This window comes from Ischnura elegans, chromosome 3 (assembly GCF_921293095.1).
Source record: "Ischnura elegans chromosome 3, ioIscEleg1.1, whole genome shotgun sequence".
In the NCBI taxonomy this organism is placed as follows: domain Eukaryota; kingdom Metazoa; phylum Arthropoda; class Insecta; order Odonata; family Coenagrionidae; genus Ischnura; species Ischnura elegans.
In genome coordinates, this window is record NC_060248.1 from 118755055 (window position 1) to 118774802 (window position 19748).

At 37.7% G+C, this 19748-nt stretch overlaps 1 protein-coding gene across 1 annotated transcript in view; it reads right to left on the bottom strand.

Moving 5' to 3' along the window:
- The window catches only part of LOC124156439 (EGF domain-specific O-linked N-acetylglucosamine transferase), a 31884-nt gene extending 17688 nt beyond the window's left edge, over positions 1–14196 (bottom strand). The window contains exons 1-7 of the mRNA XM_046530993.1: positions 13840–14196; positions 13503–13707; positions 13135–13347; positions 12720–12868; positions 10615–10778; positions 9629–9918; positions 5393–5599 (exon numbers count right to left, since the gene is read on the bottom strand). Of these exons, the coding sequence (XP_046386949.1) occupies positions 5393–5599; positions 9629–9918; positions 10615–10778; positions 12720–12868; positions 13135–13347; positions 13503–13703 (1224 nt within the window). The 5' untranslated portion in view covers positions 13704–13707; positions 13840–14196. The remainder of the gene's footprint in view (positions 1–5392; positions 5600–9628; positions 9919–10614; positions 10779–12719; positions 12869–13134; positions 13348–13502; positions 13708–13839) is intronic.
- Positions 14197–19748: the final 5552 nt, after the last annotated feature.

Genomic DNA, 19748 nt, shown 5'->3' on the forward strand with positions numbered 1-19748 from the left:
TGACCTTAACAGAGCTGTTCTGATGACCAAAAGTTTATTCCTCCACACAAGCAAAAGAAAACATTTGTCCTTGAAATTTATTCACGACAGAAATGAAAAGGATTTGGTATTATTCCCTATTCCTATTGTCACCAGATGGAACTCCTGGTTTCATAGAGTTTTTTATTTAGCAGATTATTTTCGACACATTGTTGACTTTTGCAACACTGAAGAAATGGAAGTGATTGGAAATGGCAGTTCTGGCATAGGATATTTTTGCACTTTAAATAATGACATGAAAATTGATTCAATTCAGTGCCAGGCAACATTTGTTATCGAGCATGGGAAGCATCTGGTTAGCTTAATAAAATTATTGGATGGTTCAAACTATCCTAATGCACACATATTACATAGAGAGTTAGGGAAGTTGAAAATGAGTCTCGAAAATATTCAAAAGGGTATTTTTTTTCGATAAAACCTCTAATTACTCACAAAAAATGACAACTTCTAAAGCAGCTGCAGTAAAGTCACTACTAATGCAGATGGCTTCAAAAGCATCTACAAAACTTAGTTCTCTTATGTTAGAAGACCCTAGCAGAAAAGTATTTGAAAATATTTCAGTATTTGATCCCAAAGAAGTCCTTACTACGGAGGTGAACCCTGACTAAATTTTAAAATTGAAAAAAGTTCATGGCCTTGAGTCAATGGAGACAGAGAAGTTAATGTTGGGGTTTGGAGAATTACAGCGATTACTAAAAAATCAAATTTCCCAGGGCTCAGTGGACACAATTAAGGCAATGCAGGTGCTCAAATTGTCTGACAACTGTGAGACATCGTTTGCATTGAAGTGCCTGAAAGAAATTTGGACCCCCTGTGCAAATGTGGACCCAGAGAGATTTCTTTCCTGTTACAACACTGTGTTCACAGATAGGAGAACTAGTCTTAAAGAAGACAATTTGGCCACAATGGAATTTTTTTCATTTGAAAATACAGATATTTAAAAGTAATTACTCCATTAATGTAAGTTGAATGCATGAATATATGAAGATTAAAAATACATATTATGTGAATTCAATCAATACTGAATGGTTATTATTGCTTAAATTATCCCTAGTCAAGAGCATTCAAAATTAAGGGCAATGGATGGGCCCACAAGAAGCATGGTACTCAATTAACCTCAATTATTTAGCCGTTAAAATAACACCGATTTCAGAGTAAAATAACACCACTTTTGGCTATAAAAGAACCCCACCTTTTGTATGTCCCTACTCATAAAGCATTTTGAAGTTATTTGATAGAAAAACCACTGCTCACCTAAGTCTAGGCATATAACAATAGTCAGAACCGGATTTAGCGTCTTCGCATTTAGCGTTTTTCCGCATTTAAGCTTTATTTTTTGAGGTTCCGATTCATTTCCTATCAAATCAATGTAAAAGTTGTCCTTGTTTAGCGTTTCCACATTCTGCATTTTTTCCGCATTCTGCATCATAAAATTTTTCCCCGACCAAGATTTTTTTACCCGATTTAATGTTTTTTCCTAACAGTTCATACAAATTATTATTCAAATGTCAATTGTCACCGGCATTAGTTTTGAATAGGACCAGAATCAGTAAGGTTTCACATGAAGGTACTTTATATTTGTAGCATAGGTATTTAGCATATATGACATTAAGATAGGGTTTGCTCTTGGTAATACTTACATACATAACTATACAACTGCATTTTCTCAATTACTTTACGAGACGATGATGATATGGCAAATAACGCATGAAGTTGTTGACATTTTTGCGGGAGAGTAGGGTTGTGGAGAAAAAAACGAATGTAGAACAGTGCACCACTTAAGTTAAAGGTATGTGCGCAACAGGAGTTAAATTTCCTGGAAAATCAGATTAGCAAAATTGATTGCTAAGTATGCATTTTCATTATTTCTTGTGCCACTAATGTCCTCATATTCAGAAATAGTCACTATTTTTCTAAATGAAACATCTTTATTTCACTCGTCTTTTATAATGATGCAATGATGACGATTTTCAGAGTACACCGCCGCTTACACCTCACTTATGCAGAATAACACTGTCAAAATGTATAGAAACTGCTGATAAATGCGCATCAATGGAATTATTAATGCTGATAACCATCCACACTAACATTCCCAGTGGATTTTGCCGTAACTCCATTTTTCTTCGGAAAATGTCCAACTTCTACTAGGTGCCGTGGTGACAATGACAGTAAAATTTTAAAAAGCTGAAGTTAGCTTAACGCCATTAATATATTTCTTATACTGCAATATAACTAAAAATAAGGATCCCATGGAGAAAACATCGAAAGTTATAATGCACGCGAAGTGCGAATTTGGTTGGTAGCAAGCACTTGATAAGAATTCGAAAAATATTTTGGGATACATATATGAAAAATGAATTTTGGCCAATCGTAACTAAAACTCCATATCGACAATTTTTTTATTATTTTGAAAATGGAATTGATACTTGAGTTCATAAGCTTCGACTATCTTGAAACTTGGAAGGAGGAGGGGGAGAAAATCTCAAGTTACGGCCGCACAAAAAGCAGGAGGGTTGAATTACAAAGTGTTTCGCCCAAAGTGTCAAATTATTGTACTCACGACTTAGGGTCGGATGGTGGGCAGGATAGGCTTATTAAGTTGGGTGAGAGATCGAAAAAATACAATATTTTGTATAACCACCTTTGAAGCCAGTAAGAAGGGTTTCAGAAAAGAAAGTTGGTGACTTTGTAAATCATATGATTTGATAGTGTTGAGGCAGTTGAAGCCAAAGAGAATACAAGGAAAAACTCTTTCACAAAGCCACAGATTGACCAGCATTAGTCTCATAGAGACTAGTACTGCTTGACAAGCATTGTCTTATTGAGAGCATGGGCTGCTGACTGCTGATTTTGGGATGGCTTCAAAAAGGAAAGCTCTAAGCTTCGAAGAGAGGAGAAAAATTATTGAGGAGGTGGATAAAAATCCTCACTTGAAGAGAGTTGACTTGGCGAAGAAGCTGCTTTTACCAGTAACAACCTTGAACAACATCATGATAAAAAGGGAAACAATTTTAGGAGAAGCCGCATCATTGGGTGTTTTATCTAAGCGTCGCAAGCACTCAAAAAAGTCCCCATTTGAGGAACTAGAGAGCCACCTACTAACCTGGTTTCAGCAAGCCAGAGCTAGCTATTTACCTATAAATGGTGTTATACTGAAGGAGAGAGCACATGGAATAGCTATGAGACTTGGTGTTGATGATTTTACTGGATCCAGCGGATGGCTCAATAGATTCAAAGTTAGGCATGGACTGGTATTCAAAAGTGTGTGTGGTGAAAGCAGCAGTGTAAATGAAGAAACTGTGGAATCCTGGAAAAGTGAGCTAGGGAATTTCATTGAAGGTTATGAGCCCAGAAACATTTTCAATGCGGACGAAACTGGGCTTCTCTATTCCCTTCTACCTAACAAAACCCTAGCATTTAAAGGGGAAAAGTGCCATGGTGGCAAACTAAGCAAAGAGAGGTTGACAGTTCTTTTTTGTTGCAATAGTGATGGGAGTGAAAAGTTGCAACCAGTGGTGATTGGTAAATTTGCTAAACCCAGATGCTTCAAGCATGTACGATCATTACCATGCAGGTACTTTAATAGCAAAAAGGCTTGGATCACCATGGATTTATTTCAGGACTTTTTGAAATCCCTTGATGCCAAAATGGGATCGGCCAACCGAAAAATAATCCTTTTTATTGACCGTTGTGCTGCACATTCTCCTAATACACATTTCTTGAGAAATGTAAGGGTAGAATTCTTTCCAGCCAATTGCACGAGTGTTCTACAGCCATTGGATTTGGGTGTTATCAAAGTTTTCAAACAACTTAACAGAAGTGCATTGGTAAGAAAGGCAATTGTCTCAATAAATTGTGGGCAACAACAAGCCAAAATTAATGTGTTACAGGCCATCCATTTTATTGCAAGTGCATGGGAGAGTGTGAATAGTGCAACCAACACAAACTGTTTCACAAAAGTGGGGTTCCTGAATACCACTGAAATAGATTGTGATTTACGAACTTTATTGGATGATAATGAATGGCAAACTTTTAATTCTGATGTATCGTTTGATGATTTTGTTGAATGTGATAATGAAGTGCAGACCAGTGGGATTGTCCCATTAGGTGAAATTTGTAGTGAAATAAATGAAACAGACTCTAACTGCAGTGAGGATGAGATTGAGGAAGTTCCGGCAGTGGCAACGTTTTCAGAGGCTGCCGTTGGATTAGATAAATTAAGATCCTACTTTTCATCTGTTGAGAACAATCAATCAATTTTATTGACAATATCAAAACTAGAAAATGAACTGCTTCTTAGTTATGGCAAAAAAAACAAGCAAAGTAAAATCTCAGATTAAAAAAAAAATAACTCTTTAGCCACTCTTAAAGGTGTTTACATTAATAAGTACTGAATTTGTGAATAGGAATAAAGCTAATGCATTGTATTTCTTGTTTGGGTTCATTTTAATTTTTGGCATATATTTTTTTGTTTTGTTACTGAATAATGCCTAATGAAAATTGAAAAGATTGCCCATTAGATCACCAAATTCATCATATGCCTCATGTGCAATTCTTTTTTACATTTGCTATTGGTCGGCTCCTAGTACTGTAATGTTTTTAAGATAATTGTTATGATAAAACTTTTTCTTTATTCTTAAAATATCCACAAATTGCTCATCATATTTAATTTTACATCCCATTTTTTGCTGTTTTCTGAAAAGTTTCTTCCAACCTTACTAAGCACATTGAATAGATGAAAAATGTTTATTGTTGCATATGACTCCTTTTAATTACTTAAAATTATATTTCAACATTATGGAAAGCTGTTCCAATCATAGCACGCACTCTACAACCTCAAAAAATGGCAGGTCCTCATTTAATGTTTTTCCGCATTTAAGTGTTTTAAATTTTGTCCCCCATGAAAAACCTCAAATCAGGATTCTACTGTACTTGCATAAAGGCTACATCAGAAACACCACGCTGCAAAGCACTTAACGTGTGTATAGCATTTGAAATATGACACATTGTAGTACTGATATAAGTTCAAATTTCTTTGCACATTATATCATGTAAGCTGCCGTAATGGAGAGTGGTGCTTCAAGTCTTTTCAAAGTCGTATTTGGAGTTACCAAGTACGCGTATACCAAGAAGAAACTTGAATAATTACTTCGTTTTATAGCAGGCAATTAATAATGCATTTGGATCCAAAAATATTCAAAGATCCGACACCTGAAATCAAGTATCAAGAAACTGAATGAAATCAATACTGATAATATTCTGAATTATCCCACTGCACTTAATAAAGATTTTAACATCTCATCACCCCATTCCACCCCCCACAAGCACTGGAATCACATATTTTCATCCTCACCCTTCGAACTGAATAGTCAGGATTCTCCTCCAGACCAGCAATAAGCTCCTCCTCATTGAGTATCCTTCTGTAAGGCGTGTCTCTCGACATCAGGGTGACCCTGATCTTCCCTTCATGGCGCCTAGCTGGGGTCCGCGTCACACCGAGACGGTGAAGCATGTGACGGGAGAAGGCATGGAAGAGACCACTCTTGTGACACCCCCAAATCTGAAATACACATTGAGTATTTTTCACAAATGGTATTACCTATTCAACCACACTCTTCAAGAAGTATACCAGCATTAATACTGACCATAATGTGCATGTTACACACACTGTGGCCCTACCGACTGGGCTTTTTGGGTGTTGTTCAAGCCATTAAGGATATTAAAAAATGTTACTGTAGTTTCAGGAACTATAGCAACTATATAATTCCAATATGCATTGCTATGCCAGTAAAAAGAAATATGTTCAATCTAATTACATGCATATAAAAAATAACTAGATCCATATGAAACTGCAACATAAGGGCTGCATTAGCTATGAACCCCATCCTGATTGGAGCTCAGACTTCCAATGGAAAGTATCAAATTATATGGTATCCACCACAATGCATACCTAAAATTTGAGAAAATCACTTTCAAAACATAAAACTTGTACATTGAAATAAATAAGTAAAAACACAATTACCACTCACTATTTTCACGGATTTTTTAAAGTAACTAAATTGGAAAATTTTGACCTTAGTACACATCTTGTTAATGTATGCAATGCTAAAACAAGATATTTTGGTGAAAGAAGCTTTATAACTTTACGTGGAGTATCCTTTACTCTGTTTGCTAAAATCGTGGGGGGTGTACTATTTTTGAGCATAAACATACCACTACCTGGCAACTGAAGTATACAACCTAACAATCATACAAAGTCAGATGTACAATGCTCATGTTTCTCTTTAAAAAAGATAAGGTTGCTAAAGACCTTTGGCCAACAGTTTATCAAACAGTTGGAATATTTAAGCATCGAGATGAATAAATTTAAAGCTTATGTTCAGACCTTGGACTTGCACCTGCTACCGCATACAGCAGACTTCTGATTATACGGCTGTGGTATATCCGTGTTGCAGATTATCCATGCATGATTTTCACTCTCGCTCCATATTTTCCGCGATCTTTATAAAAAAATAACATAGGACGCAAAATCATCGGCATTACTGCATTAATGCTAGGATACACCGGGCTTATTATTTCCGTTAGATTCCCCTTCATAAAATGGAAGCTATCGTGCGCCAGCAGCATTCACGGGAGTACCGTGTTCCTGTTTTCCAAGCCTCACAGTGCGCAACAGCTCTCCGTGATCAAGGATACACGTCCCGCAGCAGTTGCAAGTTTGCAACCCAGACAACTTGTGCAAGACACGACTACGTGGCGTGATGCCTGACAGTGCAGTTTCTGACGTCAAGCAGTGGTTTTGAGGCATTCATGCAAACCACTTGTCTGTATCCATGATCACACAGCCACGGATGTGTGGTTTTCAAAACCAGGCCTTACATAAAGCATTAATAATATGAGTACAACCATGTTATTGCCGTTAAAAAGATCGCGAACTGGTGAAGAAAGCTCTCAATGAGTCCAGGAAGCACTCAACAGATTAACGGCATAAATATGTAGTAATATAATGTTGGTTTTATGTAAATTATGAACACTACAAGACATCAAAGTGAAAGTTTGCTTTGAAATAATTCTTGCTAGTAATTTCGTATAAAAATCACGGTGTTGTAAATTGTTTAGTACATATATTAAAAAACTATTCTTTATAATTGATTTTATAGCAACATATTATAAATAAATATAGATTGAATATTCTCTAAAATTTTTGGCTATTTTTTTCCATACTACATAGTAGCGAGTAATTAACTTTTTGGATATTCTCAAAAACATACAGAATTGCCAAAATTTCTGCTCTTTTTTAGATCGGTGCTTTAGAATTCTTTCGCTATTTTTACGGAGACAGCTTATAAGTCTCTAAATGGAAGATGGAAGGTCTCTTGTAGGAAAGAATGAAAGTTGGAATTTGGTCCTTGCTCTACCCCTGCAATCAATACGCTCAGTCCTTCCCTTCCCCAAAGGAACCCTTGCTATAGCCATTGGGTCTGAGTCTTTTGTGTAGGTTTCACCCACCTTTTCCCACAAGAAAAACTGTTGGCATGGTATTTGAAGGAGGCGACCGACAGCTGAGGTCATTTGTGCCGTAAGGGAAGGGTCGGGAAGGTAGAGTGGAGAGAAACCTGGCGTCGGCATTAGCCTGCTCTTAAAGAAAGGTGCCAAGAGGACCACGGCTTCACATCCCATCCGACGGACGGAGCGTTGTCCTTAAAATGTTCTCCACGCAACATTCAAACAGGGATCGGGCAGTCTCTGAAAATTCTCTGCCACCGCCGGGATTTGAACCCGAGCCCACAGGGTGGGAAGCCATCTAACCACCACACCAACCCAATCCCCAAGAAAAACTGTTTCTGACAGCTTAGATGCGTATTCAAGTTCTCCTTAAGTGTGTGCCAGGAGATTTCATCTGCAGGCGCAGGTCAGGAGTAGGGTGTGTGTGGATTAGGTTGACTCTTAGGATTGTATGGAGGGGGTACACATAGGACACGTGTTCATGACTAACCATATTTTTTCCTATTCCAAATGCACAATCTTACGTAATAGTATGATCAGCAGCAGCACAAGTCAGAAACCAGTCATCCAAGCCAACCCTAAGGTGATGCATGCACTGGGAGTTCCAGTAGAAGGAAAACATTTACAGAAACTTATACTAAGACACATTGCATATTCATGGATAGGAAATAACAAGAAGTTACTGCTACTTTCTCAGTAGAGATTTGTAAAATGTATCACTGTATACATACAATATTATAATAAGATGGCATGGTAGTTAAATACGAAAAACTAAAAAAATGCCTACATTTATAACCTGTAACCTTATAAGTCAACCCTAGAAATAAAAAAGATGAAATAGTTTGGAAAAAAAAGCAATCAAAAAGTTGCTGCGGGTGATTTACATAAAAACATTGCGAGCGCCGCAGCCTTTCCCCTCTTCCAGATCAGAGTGTCATCCATGGATGACGGCAAAAATCTTAATTATTATACATACATATTTTTTGTGCATAACAACTTATTTTGACTATTTTTTATAAAATGTAACACTTCTCAGGCTAAATGACGAAAAAAATTTTGGATCGAGGCAAAGTTAAAAATTTTACCATTGAGCTGAAAGTGTTAAGTAGATTGGGGAGGATAGATGAGTTGGGGAGAGAATGATAAAGAATTATTTTTAAAAACTGATTTCCAGCCCACACTAGTATGAGATAATGTTTTGATAAAAAAAAATACTGGTGGTGGTTGGCAATGGTGGGGTTTAAAATTTACTAAAAAATATATTGTGGAAGTAATAAAGTTTCTGTTATTGATAATGCAGTTCAATCTAGTTTTGACTGACAGGCACAACTGGTTTCAGGAAGAAAGTTTTGGAACTTGTTGAATGTTGATATTCAACTAGTGTAAATGATAGGATATTGATATCATTTTTTATCATTTACTTTATTTCTTATTCCTTAATTTATTAATGCTATGCCTCATAATTATTTAAACTATTCCATATTTTTTCATATAATTGTGTTTCATCACACTTTATCGTAAACTATTAGTGCTTCATTATGAAAATAAAGAAAAAAAAATAGATGATACAAAATTCTATAAACTGTAATTGAAAGTTTGGAATGTAGGCTTTCGCAGATGACTTTCGGGTGCAGCTGCGTATTGTGCATTATCATGCAAGCTTTAGCGGCCATTGCAGCTCGAATCATCAGGCAATGAATGAATCAGGCATTCATCGCCTGATGATGCTACCAGCAATGGCAGCGAAAGCTTGCATGACAATGCGCAGTATGCAGCTGCACCCGAAAGTCCTTGACATCAATGTAATTGAAAGTGCTATAAAATTAAAGTGCTATTTTCTCGTATCCCCATCCATGATCATGCTTTGAGAGGATGGGTCAAATCACTGAGTGACGTCAAAAACCTTAAACCACTTGATGTGACATGCAGTGCAGAGGTTACCTGATTGGCAATTCCTACAATGGATCATGGATCACAACTGTGCCATCCAGCCATCAAATACAAGTTAAATAGATATTTATCAATCACCTACATCTATTTTCATGATGTAGGTTGGTTTGTCAACTGAATAAATTTTACTCACAAGAGGAGTGTTATAGTAGAGCCCAAAGATCATTCTCGGTAGGAGTGGAAAGATGACGTTGCGAAAGCAGACAACCTGACCCTCCAAGCTTCGTAAGTTGAGCACAGGGTGGTGGGTAAAGGCCGAGAAGGCCTCCTCAAATGCTGACTGGTAAGGGTGAGTCTCCCAGATAACCATTAAGTTGTCCTGGCCAAAATAGCTTGAACCATCACCAAAAGCATAGGAGGAGTTCATGTGGAATGATGCATACAGATTGAGGAAGTCACAGAAGTGGTGGTACATGTTAACAGCTGGAATCAAGAGAATAAAACAGAGAAGAAGTATGAGAATGAGTAACTACTCATGCAGTACCAACAACAAATTTTGCTTCAAATAGAACAAATCCAATATTTATAAATTTGATTTGAGGCTTACTTTTAAAAATTGCAAAATTTACTGATAAAAATCTTCAAAATAGATTACATAAATAGGCCACTACCTTCTGAAACTGGTTGATTATATTTTAATTCAAGTAAAAATTTAGGGAAATTTTGCAAGCTTTCACCAAGCCAGTCACTGATATGATAGAGCTCGAGTACACCTCCACTCTAATGTATGCTAAAAGTAGTTAATGCACAACTAAATGGAATACTTTTATTAAAAAACCAAAATGGGGAGTAGCTCACAACATTTGTGCAAGAATTGTAGCATACTCAAGGTTAGCCTTGATGAAGAGTCCTTAACAATTAACTCTAAAATAACGACTCGGAGCTCACTTTGCTGACCTCTTAAACTGACCAAAAGAGAGAGATTTCAAATAGTGTCTATGTAACAACTATTTTAGTCTATCCCACTAAAGTTTTCAACCCTTCTAGCTGGTGTGTTTAAAACCTTTCACCTATTCAAGGCAAAATACAAATTGAACTCAGATTCAGGTTCAGACCTCTAGAAGGGAAGAAGAATCGGAGCTACCCAGTTCTAGACCCAAATAGATATTTATCAATCACCTGCATCTATTTTCATGATGTAGGTTGGCTTGTCAATGACAAGAGTGCAATCGCCTGATTCAATCGGGCGCTTAGGCAGGCTGACAAAGTTACGCATCTCAGGTCCCCATGACTGCAAAGGGCTAAGCTGATCTCCCTCAGCCTCCAGTCGCTTACTTTCCAGCCTAAAATTGAAACATATATGGGGCATGAATTTAAGAATTAGCAATATCCACATATTAACATCAATTACAAATTCAAAAATACGCACTGCAAGACAGAAAAAACATGCATGTTGTCATCATCATGCTGGTGCAAGCGCATGACATTATAAGGTAAAATTCATTAAATACAAGTTTAGAATCATTGAATATTTTTTTATGAGAATCTGGAAAAGGAAATGACAGACAGTGCAACATGGCACATTGAGCAACCCTATACACTTCCTTAACTTATACTAAAGCAGCAGACCAAGCCGCACATAGTACTCATTTTTGGGCTATGCGATTTTTATTTGAGATTGAGTCCATATTGATGTCATATAAGTTGGCTATTATGATGCCTGTATGTAAAAGTGCTGCTGCCTGGCAGTATCTTCTTGTACTTTGTTTGCTTGATTTTGTTGGCATGTTTAAGTTTCTGTAAAAATCTCTTTGTCTCAATACTCAATTGTGAAGAAATAAACCATTACCTTTCTCCATCTTCTGATGCACGGCAACAAGAATTATTAACTGATTAGTAAGATTCAACTAAGCAATGCAACATCTATCAGTGGTTTCTAGTTCCTGACACAGCAACCAGGATCTCATTAAGGAGGAACAAAAACACTGTTTCTACAGTCAGTTCACTGCATCTCTACTTGCTTGACTTGCCTTAATGCCTTTTGCACCAGAACATACATTTCTGTATTCAAAGCTTCACGCAAAAAATACAAAATGCATAAAACATTACCCTTGATTGTTTTCGCGAGTAGTACACACATCCATCTAATCACAGATGTGGTGACCCAAATACGATTCCAACCCATTTCACTAATTCACTCAGGTATCAAGTTGTGGAAACCAAGAGTAGATCATATATATACACAGAAGTACATACTAATTTGCTTTCATTCTCCAAGCTAAGTGCCTTACATTAATCCTCTCTCTCAGTAATCCTGGTAACCTGGTTTTCTGAGCTATCGCTTGATTCCTGGTTGAGGTGAAATATTTTCCAAGTGTTTTAGGCCATCATTCCATCTCTGCAACACCTTCATATCATTGCAATATGCTTTTGCTCCTATCTATTACAGTAGAAAATTCCTGAATTTTAAACAGCAGAATATCTATTTAACGTTGGAAGCTGGAGTGAAAGTGGGAGGAATGATGTTAAAAAACGGTAAGGTTTGCGGATGACCAGGTGATCATCAGCCAATCAGTGAGGGGACTGCAGTCTCTAGTGGATGCGTTAGACTAGCGGTGCGAGGAATATGGGATGAGGATTAATCACAAGAAGACCAAGGTAATGTGGTTTTGTACAGCTTCATGCGCAAGGAATATGAGACTCAAGATAAAAGTAGGTGGAGAGAAGCTTGAGCAGGAACAGCAATTCAACTATTTAAGCAGCACATTAGAGGAAAACGGATACAGTAGTAAGGACATCAGGAAGCGAATTGCATTAGAGAAGGAGGCGTTCATGAACAGGAAAGGGCGTCTTGGAAAAGTAATGATGGCAATACTTCAATACTTAAGGATTTATATTTCCAAAAAGTAGGTCTTTTTTTAAATTTTATTTAGTACTCGTAGGTAATAACAATTCTTACAAAGTAAAAGTAGCTGAGATCAATTTAATCCTTTTTTGATACCCACCCGTGTGGAATCACAACTGCATGACGGTATATATGGACATGCAATATTTTTAAAGATACAAGATGCACATTCTCCCATCAAAATAGACAAAAAAGATACAGAAGCTGAAATAAGCATACACTAATTCTCTCATAAATTGTTTTCAAATCCCGGGATATACATAACGACATTATCACCCATGAACTTCTACGAACGCGCATATTAAAAAGGAGATGTTTCCAGAGAAGGAATGCATATCATTGAATTATTCCTCAAGAAACTAAGGAGAAAAGGACTTGCCTGCAGTATCCACCAATTTGACCTTCTTTCAAAACATCCATTTTATACCGAAACATTTCAGGTCTCTGGGCAAGATCAGTGAAATTGATCATGATGTTCCGGCCACGGCAGTAATGAAGGTGTTTTGTGCACTCCAAGGAAGAATCTTCCTAAAAGTGAGCAATGAAAGGAATTAATCTAACTCGTAACATGGGTAACATCAAAACCACGCAACGGCCTTGCATACAAATTCTGTAATGGAACCTCATTGGCATTAAGGTCATATATGTAGGCTCCAAGTATAAGACTTAGCAGATTAGCATCTCTACCCACTCCATTGACCCACACACACAGAAATAATTGGCATTTCTCAATATCCAACCAATAATTATGAGTATTACAACTTATATTATAATAACTCTAGATGGATACTTACTCTAAATGTAGGCTCACACATCATTTTCATATCTCTTAATTTATCCCTCACGTAGCCAAAATCGCCTTGGCTGAAAAACGTAGCTATTTGTGCCTGTTTTGTCTGCACCCAACCTTTGTGGTCCCCAGGACATGATGGTTTTGAGTAGGACGCTGTACCACCAATTACACAATTGTCTTCATATCCCCAGCATGCTTCCCGATCCAAATGCATCTATGAAAGTATTGCCGAATACGATTAGACAGTACAACATTAATATAGAAAAACGAGATTTCACGGAGAGGAGAACGATATGATTCCCTGTCCAACTAAGGAAATATTCAAAGTTACAAATGGAAACCATCCCATAAACTAATTTTCGACTTTACCTTATACGGGCAGCGATCATCTTTCCTACAGGCTTCAGCAGCATCAGGGAAGCTGTTGAAAAAGAAAGGTAGATGCTCCGGTGGAAGATTAATTCGCGAGAAATTGTACGCACTCTCTAAGGGCCAGCAGAGGATAAGAAACGATATGAGAAATGCAACTTTCAGCAATCCAAATTCCATCGTTGCGGAGAAAAAATTCATGTCTCTGTAAACAAGAAGGTATTTCAGCGCGAGGGAAAAGTACTTTTGCAATATCGCTAAAGAAAAATCAGCAATAACAAATAAAATCCATTGATCTCATCCAAGAAATGGGCACAACGGTGAGTACTATAAGTACCTTGCTCTTAGTTAGCTCTAATGTCGTCCTTAAAAATTCTGCAACGCCGTCATTTACAAATTTAAGGTCCCACACCCTCCTAATATTACAGGAATCCACGAAATCACAGAAAAGCGACTCCCAAGTTTTCCCAGGCTCTTCAACTGATGCATATGAATCACAATTCTTCACCGCCTTGACGGAGTCGGAACATAAACAGAATTTACTGGCCCCAGCACCGTGATGCAATACATTAAAACGTTTAAAGGTGAGCCATACTCCAAATATTGGTATAAATTTTAAAAATTTCCTTTAAGTCAAGTTAAACGATACGGCAACACAAAAACACTGCAGAACTGCGGCATTTCGATGGTTTTTTGTCTATCTGGTACTGATGGTACTGATCCTACACACTCGTATCGCATGAAGGGAAGTTCATATTCTCACCGTTGAGTTTTGAGATTGTGGCGCTAGTGAAAGACTACCTTCCACTGATGGGCCTGGGGGATGTAACTTATGTAACCCCCTCGTTGGTTTAAGAAATTTAAAAAAATCCAGAAGCTATGAAAAATATAAAAATTGGAAAGATTATAGTACGAACACAAGTCATTAAATTTTTTCCAATCCACGGGTGCGATGTTCAGAATAGATTTCCGTAAGTTACCGACTCTAAGTAAGTACTGTGACATATCTTTCCCCAAGATAAAACTGTTGTGAATGTATTATGAACTTCACGTACTTTCGTTATTCTTTTGTATAGTGGTGTGGGCGTGTTACCGCCAAACATGTGCTTTCAGTCTGTCTCGTGATCTTGAATAAAACCCATCATGGAACAAGAAAAGTTTTCTCTGCTGCCCATTATTTAACAGGTTATGGGCCCAGTCTATTCAAGATAACGCTAAAATTGTGTTTATAAAATATGGCGACATCAGGAATTTTGCAGTTTCCGCAATTGTCAGACGACAATTTTTCCAATTGGAAATTTAGAGTGGAAGTGCTGCTCGAAGAAAAAGGGGTCCAGGACGTATTAATTGATAGTGGTAAAAGCTATGAAGACCTATCGGAGACAGAGAAGAAAAGTTTTCAGACTAAAGACGCGAAGGCTAGGTTGACAATAATTCAGTGCTTGACAGATCGTCATCTAGAATACGTGAAAGATTCGAAGTCGGCCAGAGAAATGATGACGTCTTTAAAAGGTATCTTTGAGAGGAAATGTATATTTTCTAGACTATATGTTAGAAGGAAATTGTTATCGTTAAAGTGCGGCAATGAAAACTTGCAAGAACATTTTATGAAGTTTGATAGTTTGATACGTGAACTAGAGTCAACAGGAACTATCATGGAAGACAGCGACAAAGTGTGTCATTCGTTACTTACAATGCCCGGGAAATATGAGGCTGTTATAACAGCATTAGAGACAATTTCATCGTCAATTTCACTTGAGTTCGTCAAAGGAAGACTATTGGACGCAGAATTAAAATTTAAAAACTCAGTTGGAACCGGAAAACAAAAGTGACTGCTCTTTTGGTGCATTCTCGTATCAAAACAGAGGATGTTTCGAGTGTGGAGATCCGCATCATCACAAATCCCGGTGTCCCAATTTGAGAATCCAGCAATCCAACTTCCGAAGAAGAAGACGCGGAGGTAGGCGGTACGTCGGCAGAAACTCAGGAGGCTACTACCGCGGAGCTCATGGTTATAATCATCCTGCGAGTGCTAATGTGACCACACAAGATGACGAAACAACATTCGTCGCCCATACTGTGGGTCTGTTAGCTGGTGAACATGACAATGATCTTAAGTTTGTTTTGGATTCAGGAGGGTAAGTCTGTAACTCTGTTCTCTCCCGAAAATGGGAGAAAGGAGATTCGTGAAGCGCCTGCGCGAGAGTTGTCGCCCGCCCCAAGTCTCTAGGACGCCCCGCCGGAGAAAGGAGACTATTTGTCGCCTGGGAGAGTACTAGTCTCCCGACCCAAGTCCGTAAGCCCCCTCAAGCGCCTTTGGCGCCCCAGACGGGCGCTTCAGTTACGTCCCCCTCAAGAGCCCGACGTATCTCTTTCTCCCATGGAGAAAGTGCGTATCTCGACAGTGTTTTGTTGTATTTTCTCAATATGGCGCGTTTTCTTTCAAACCATAGAATATTATTGCTCGTATATGAGGTGCATTTAAGAGAAGTGGGGCAATTAACACCAATGAGAAATTGTTGCGGGATATTAATAAACCGTTTGAGGCGAGGGAGGAAGATTTCCGGCCGCATTAGCGGAGAAGGTTGTCCTATCCGTCCCTCGATGGTCCGATTCTCTTCCTGCTGAAAATCCATCACCCTCAATAGCAGACAAAAACACCGCAATCCTATGAAATAACAATTATCTGTAGCTCTGAATTCTTTTCGTGTAAGTAGCGGGGTTTAGAAAGCTAATGCTAATTCAGAGAGCGCAAGAAAAGCACTTTAAATAATGGAAAATAACTTCTAAACAGTTACCTATGAAAAGCAACAGATAGTTAATGAAACACAAGACATGCCCTTATTGTTAAAAGAACTTATTCCACGACAATGTAATAGAGTTTCACCATTTCATTGGTTTCACGAATACGACTGCTCAGCATAACCGTGTGCACACAACATGAGATCGCGAATCGGTTCCGCTGTCAACACATACAGAAGCTATAAATGTACTTCAATAATAAATGAATATCCACAAACTAAGTACTAGCACACACCGTAAATATAAAGTGAGACATAGGCAAATAAAATATAAAAAAACTGGAAATCACTTCCACTCTTTTATTCATCACGAACAACTTACAATCACTAAGCTCGTTATGATAAAAACAACTATTAATTCACTGATTTAAAGCCAGAAATTAGCCCATGAAAGAGGCACAGGTGACATTTCTGACTATTATTCGTTAATATACTAGAAAAAGAAACTTCACACACAGCTTTGATCTTGATAGCTTGATCGTGAAATGTCAATGTACCTATACGATGAACAACGGAGGTGAACACGCCACTGACAATGTTTACATTGCTGTCAGACATTAATCGATATGGTAATAACACTGCTTACAATTCAATCACGATGGAGCACTGATAATTACAACTCTTAGCCGATATTTTTGTACATTGACAATAACACAATTTTGGCACAAAAGATGTTTGCACAAATCTGCAAGCAGCGAGCAAAAGCTGTATTCACATTAGAAATATACTCTTAATTTTCAACTTTGGTGAGGTTGTAATTGATACGAAATGAAGAATTTACATGGTGACAAGCAAAATATACCGGCACTTGGATTTAGCCTAGCAGCCGCTTGCAAGCGAGGAATCACTGCGCGCGGTCAAAAAAGTAGTCCCGACTTTAGTAAGTCATAATGAGGTTATTATGCATTTAATTTAGAAAATATTTGCATGGATGAGTTTGACATAAAATTAAAAACATTTTAAAATTGCACACGGTTAATTTTTCGATAAATCAAGCTCCAATATCAGATTCGCCTTAGGGTGCGATTCATAGACGACACTGAAATTGCTCACTTTACAAAGTCTCACTTTACGGTAAAGTGAGACTTTAGCTAAAGTTCGTTGCAGAGTCGTTTCAAGGATCTCACTTTATAAAGTGGCACTTTAGCTCCTAAAGTCTCGATCATGCATTGAAATTTTGAGTGTTGGCAATGAACGCTGCGAAAAAGTGAAGAAAAAGATGACACACGATATTAAATGCGTACTTGTTTACATGTTTCTGGCGACTGGGTTTTCATGTTGTATTTTGCTAAGGTTTTATTAAGCTGCATTTTCTCGTTTTCTCATATTATGAGTAGGTGAGAAATGGGCATTCTGGGGGAGTCATTGACCCCACTCATCCCACTCCCCCGTGACCTTGAACGTCTAGACTCTCCGCCCAACCCACCCCCACAAAATCGACGAACTCGTCAAGGTTAAAGTGGGACGGGAGGTTCCGCCCAACCCACCCCCACGAAGTCGACGAACCAATCAAGGTTCAAGTGGTGTGGGGAACCTACCATATATAAGCGAGTACAGAAGGATGCGAGCTCATTCGTCGTCACCATGAACACCAGAACAGCCGCTCTGCAGAGACATCCCGAGGCTTGCTTTGAGAATACCGATCTCCTGATGGAGAGGCAGTCAGTACAATTGTATTGTGAATATTTCCTCTGAAATATCAATTATCTATGTAACCACACATTGCTAAGGATATGTAATAAATGTGAAGGGAGAGGTAAGCAACTGATGTATTAAAATAATACTGTCACCCTCACACATCTGCATAATATCATGTTCACAATAAATAAATCTAGAAACTTTTTACGATTAAGATATTTTTCCTAATTTCATCTAGTTATAAATTAATAAATTAATTAAAAAATGATGTGAGATGGAAGATATTTAATTGCCGTTTACGAAAAGTAAAAAATAAATTACATTTATATTCATATATAGAGTGGAAACAATTTAGTTCTTTTAATTCTGAAATTTTTCTGCCTCCTCATCAACATTGCCTAGCCTTTATCTAGTCAACTGGGATAATTGATCACTCGACAAATTATGTTTTAGAAAGATATAAGAATGTACTTTAAGTCAATACATTACACATGACGATAGTGTTGTAACTTATCACGAAAAATAAATTATAAAAATTATAAATGCACGAAAATTCTGAAATTTAAATTTTCCCGCGTTCAAATATATATCATGCATGGGTTGGTATCTCAGTCAGCGATTGAATGTAATATTAGCGGTTGGTACGTAAGGGGTAAGACGTATAGTGGGGGAAATGAGGAGAAGTTGGGTGTTGGCCTCTTTAAGATTCGTATAAATAGCCGTGCAGCATACGCTGGAATCACTTCACCTGGGCCTTCGGGCCCACCACCCTCCCCAAAGGGGGAGGACTGAGGACTTCGTTGGAATCACCAGTTGCAGCTCGGGTAAGTACCTACTCTTCCTAATGAAGTACTGGTGGAACTTATCCGCCTATCTAGAGCTAAGCTCTCATAGCTATGCTCTTAAAGCTATGCTCTTAAAGCTATACTCATCAAGCTATGCTCATCAAGCATGTTACATAGCAACCTATAGCTTAATAGGTTGAGAATAATGAACGGATCTATATGCTATGCTAGCTAAGTGAATGCTATAAAATACTTAACCTATACTCATAAAGGTTGACAAAATATATACAGCTTGTATAGTTCAATCCCAGACTGTGTAGGGATAGCAGAAATGATTCCTTAACCTCCCCTTAACGTTGACCGATAATATCAACCATAGAATAACTCGTATCTAGCCATGGTGTAGCCATGGTCTAGCCTAGGTCTAGGTCTAGGTCTAGGAATAATATAAAAATTTTTTTTTGAAAAAATTTTTTTTGAAATGTTTTTTTTTTTGAATTTTTTTTTTTTTTATTTTTTTTTTTTTTTTTGCATTTTTTATATTTTTCCAAATCCGAGGAGAAAATTTGAGGGTTACATTGTTGATGAATAAGACACAAGAATCAATCACTTAAGTTATCTTTATTTTTCAATTTTCAATTTTAATGATATTATCCACATCTAGGTAAATTGAAAATTTCTCTTCAAAGTAGTTGTATTCACTTATCTCCTTTTTTGTTAGTTTAAAGTATTTTGGGAGGAAGAGCTTCCTCTTCCTCCCATCGAACAGAAAATGTGCCACTAGTGCATCACCGTATTGCGTGTTTATGCTCTAAACTTTCCACCGGATATCTCATTTGTTTTACCAGCTTCTCCTTCTTCACACACAAATTTTCCTCCTGACATCTCATCAGCGATGCAAACACTGGCGAGATGACGGAGGATGATGATCCGGCAGTGGAGGCGGATACTGCTGCTGCTCTGTTGCTACCCTTACGGGACGTCACGGTCGCGTAAGTCAGTTCATGTGAGGTACCAGCAGC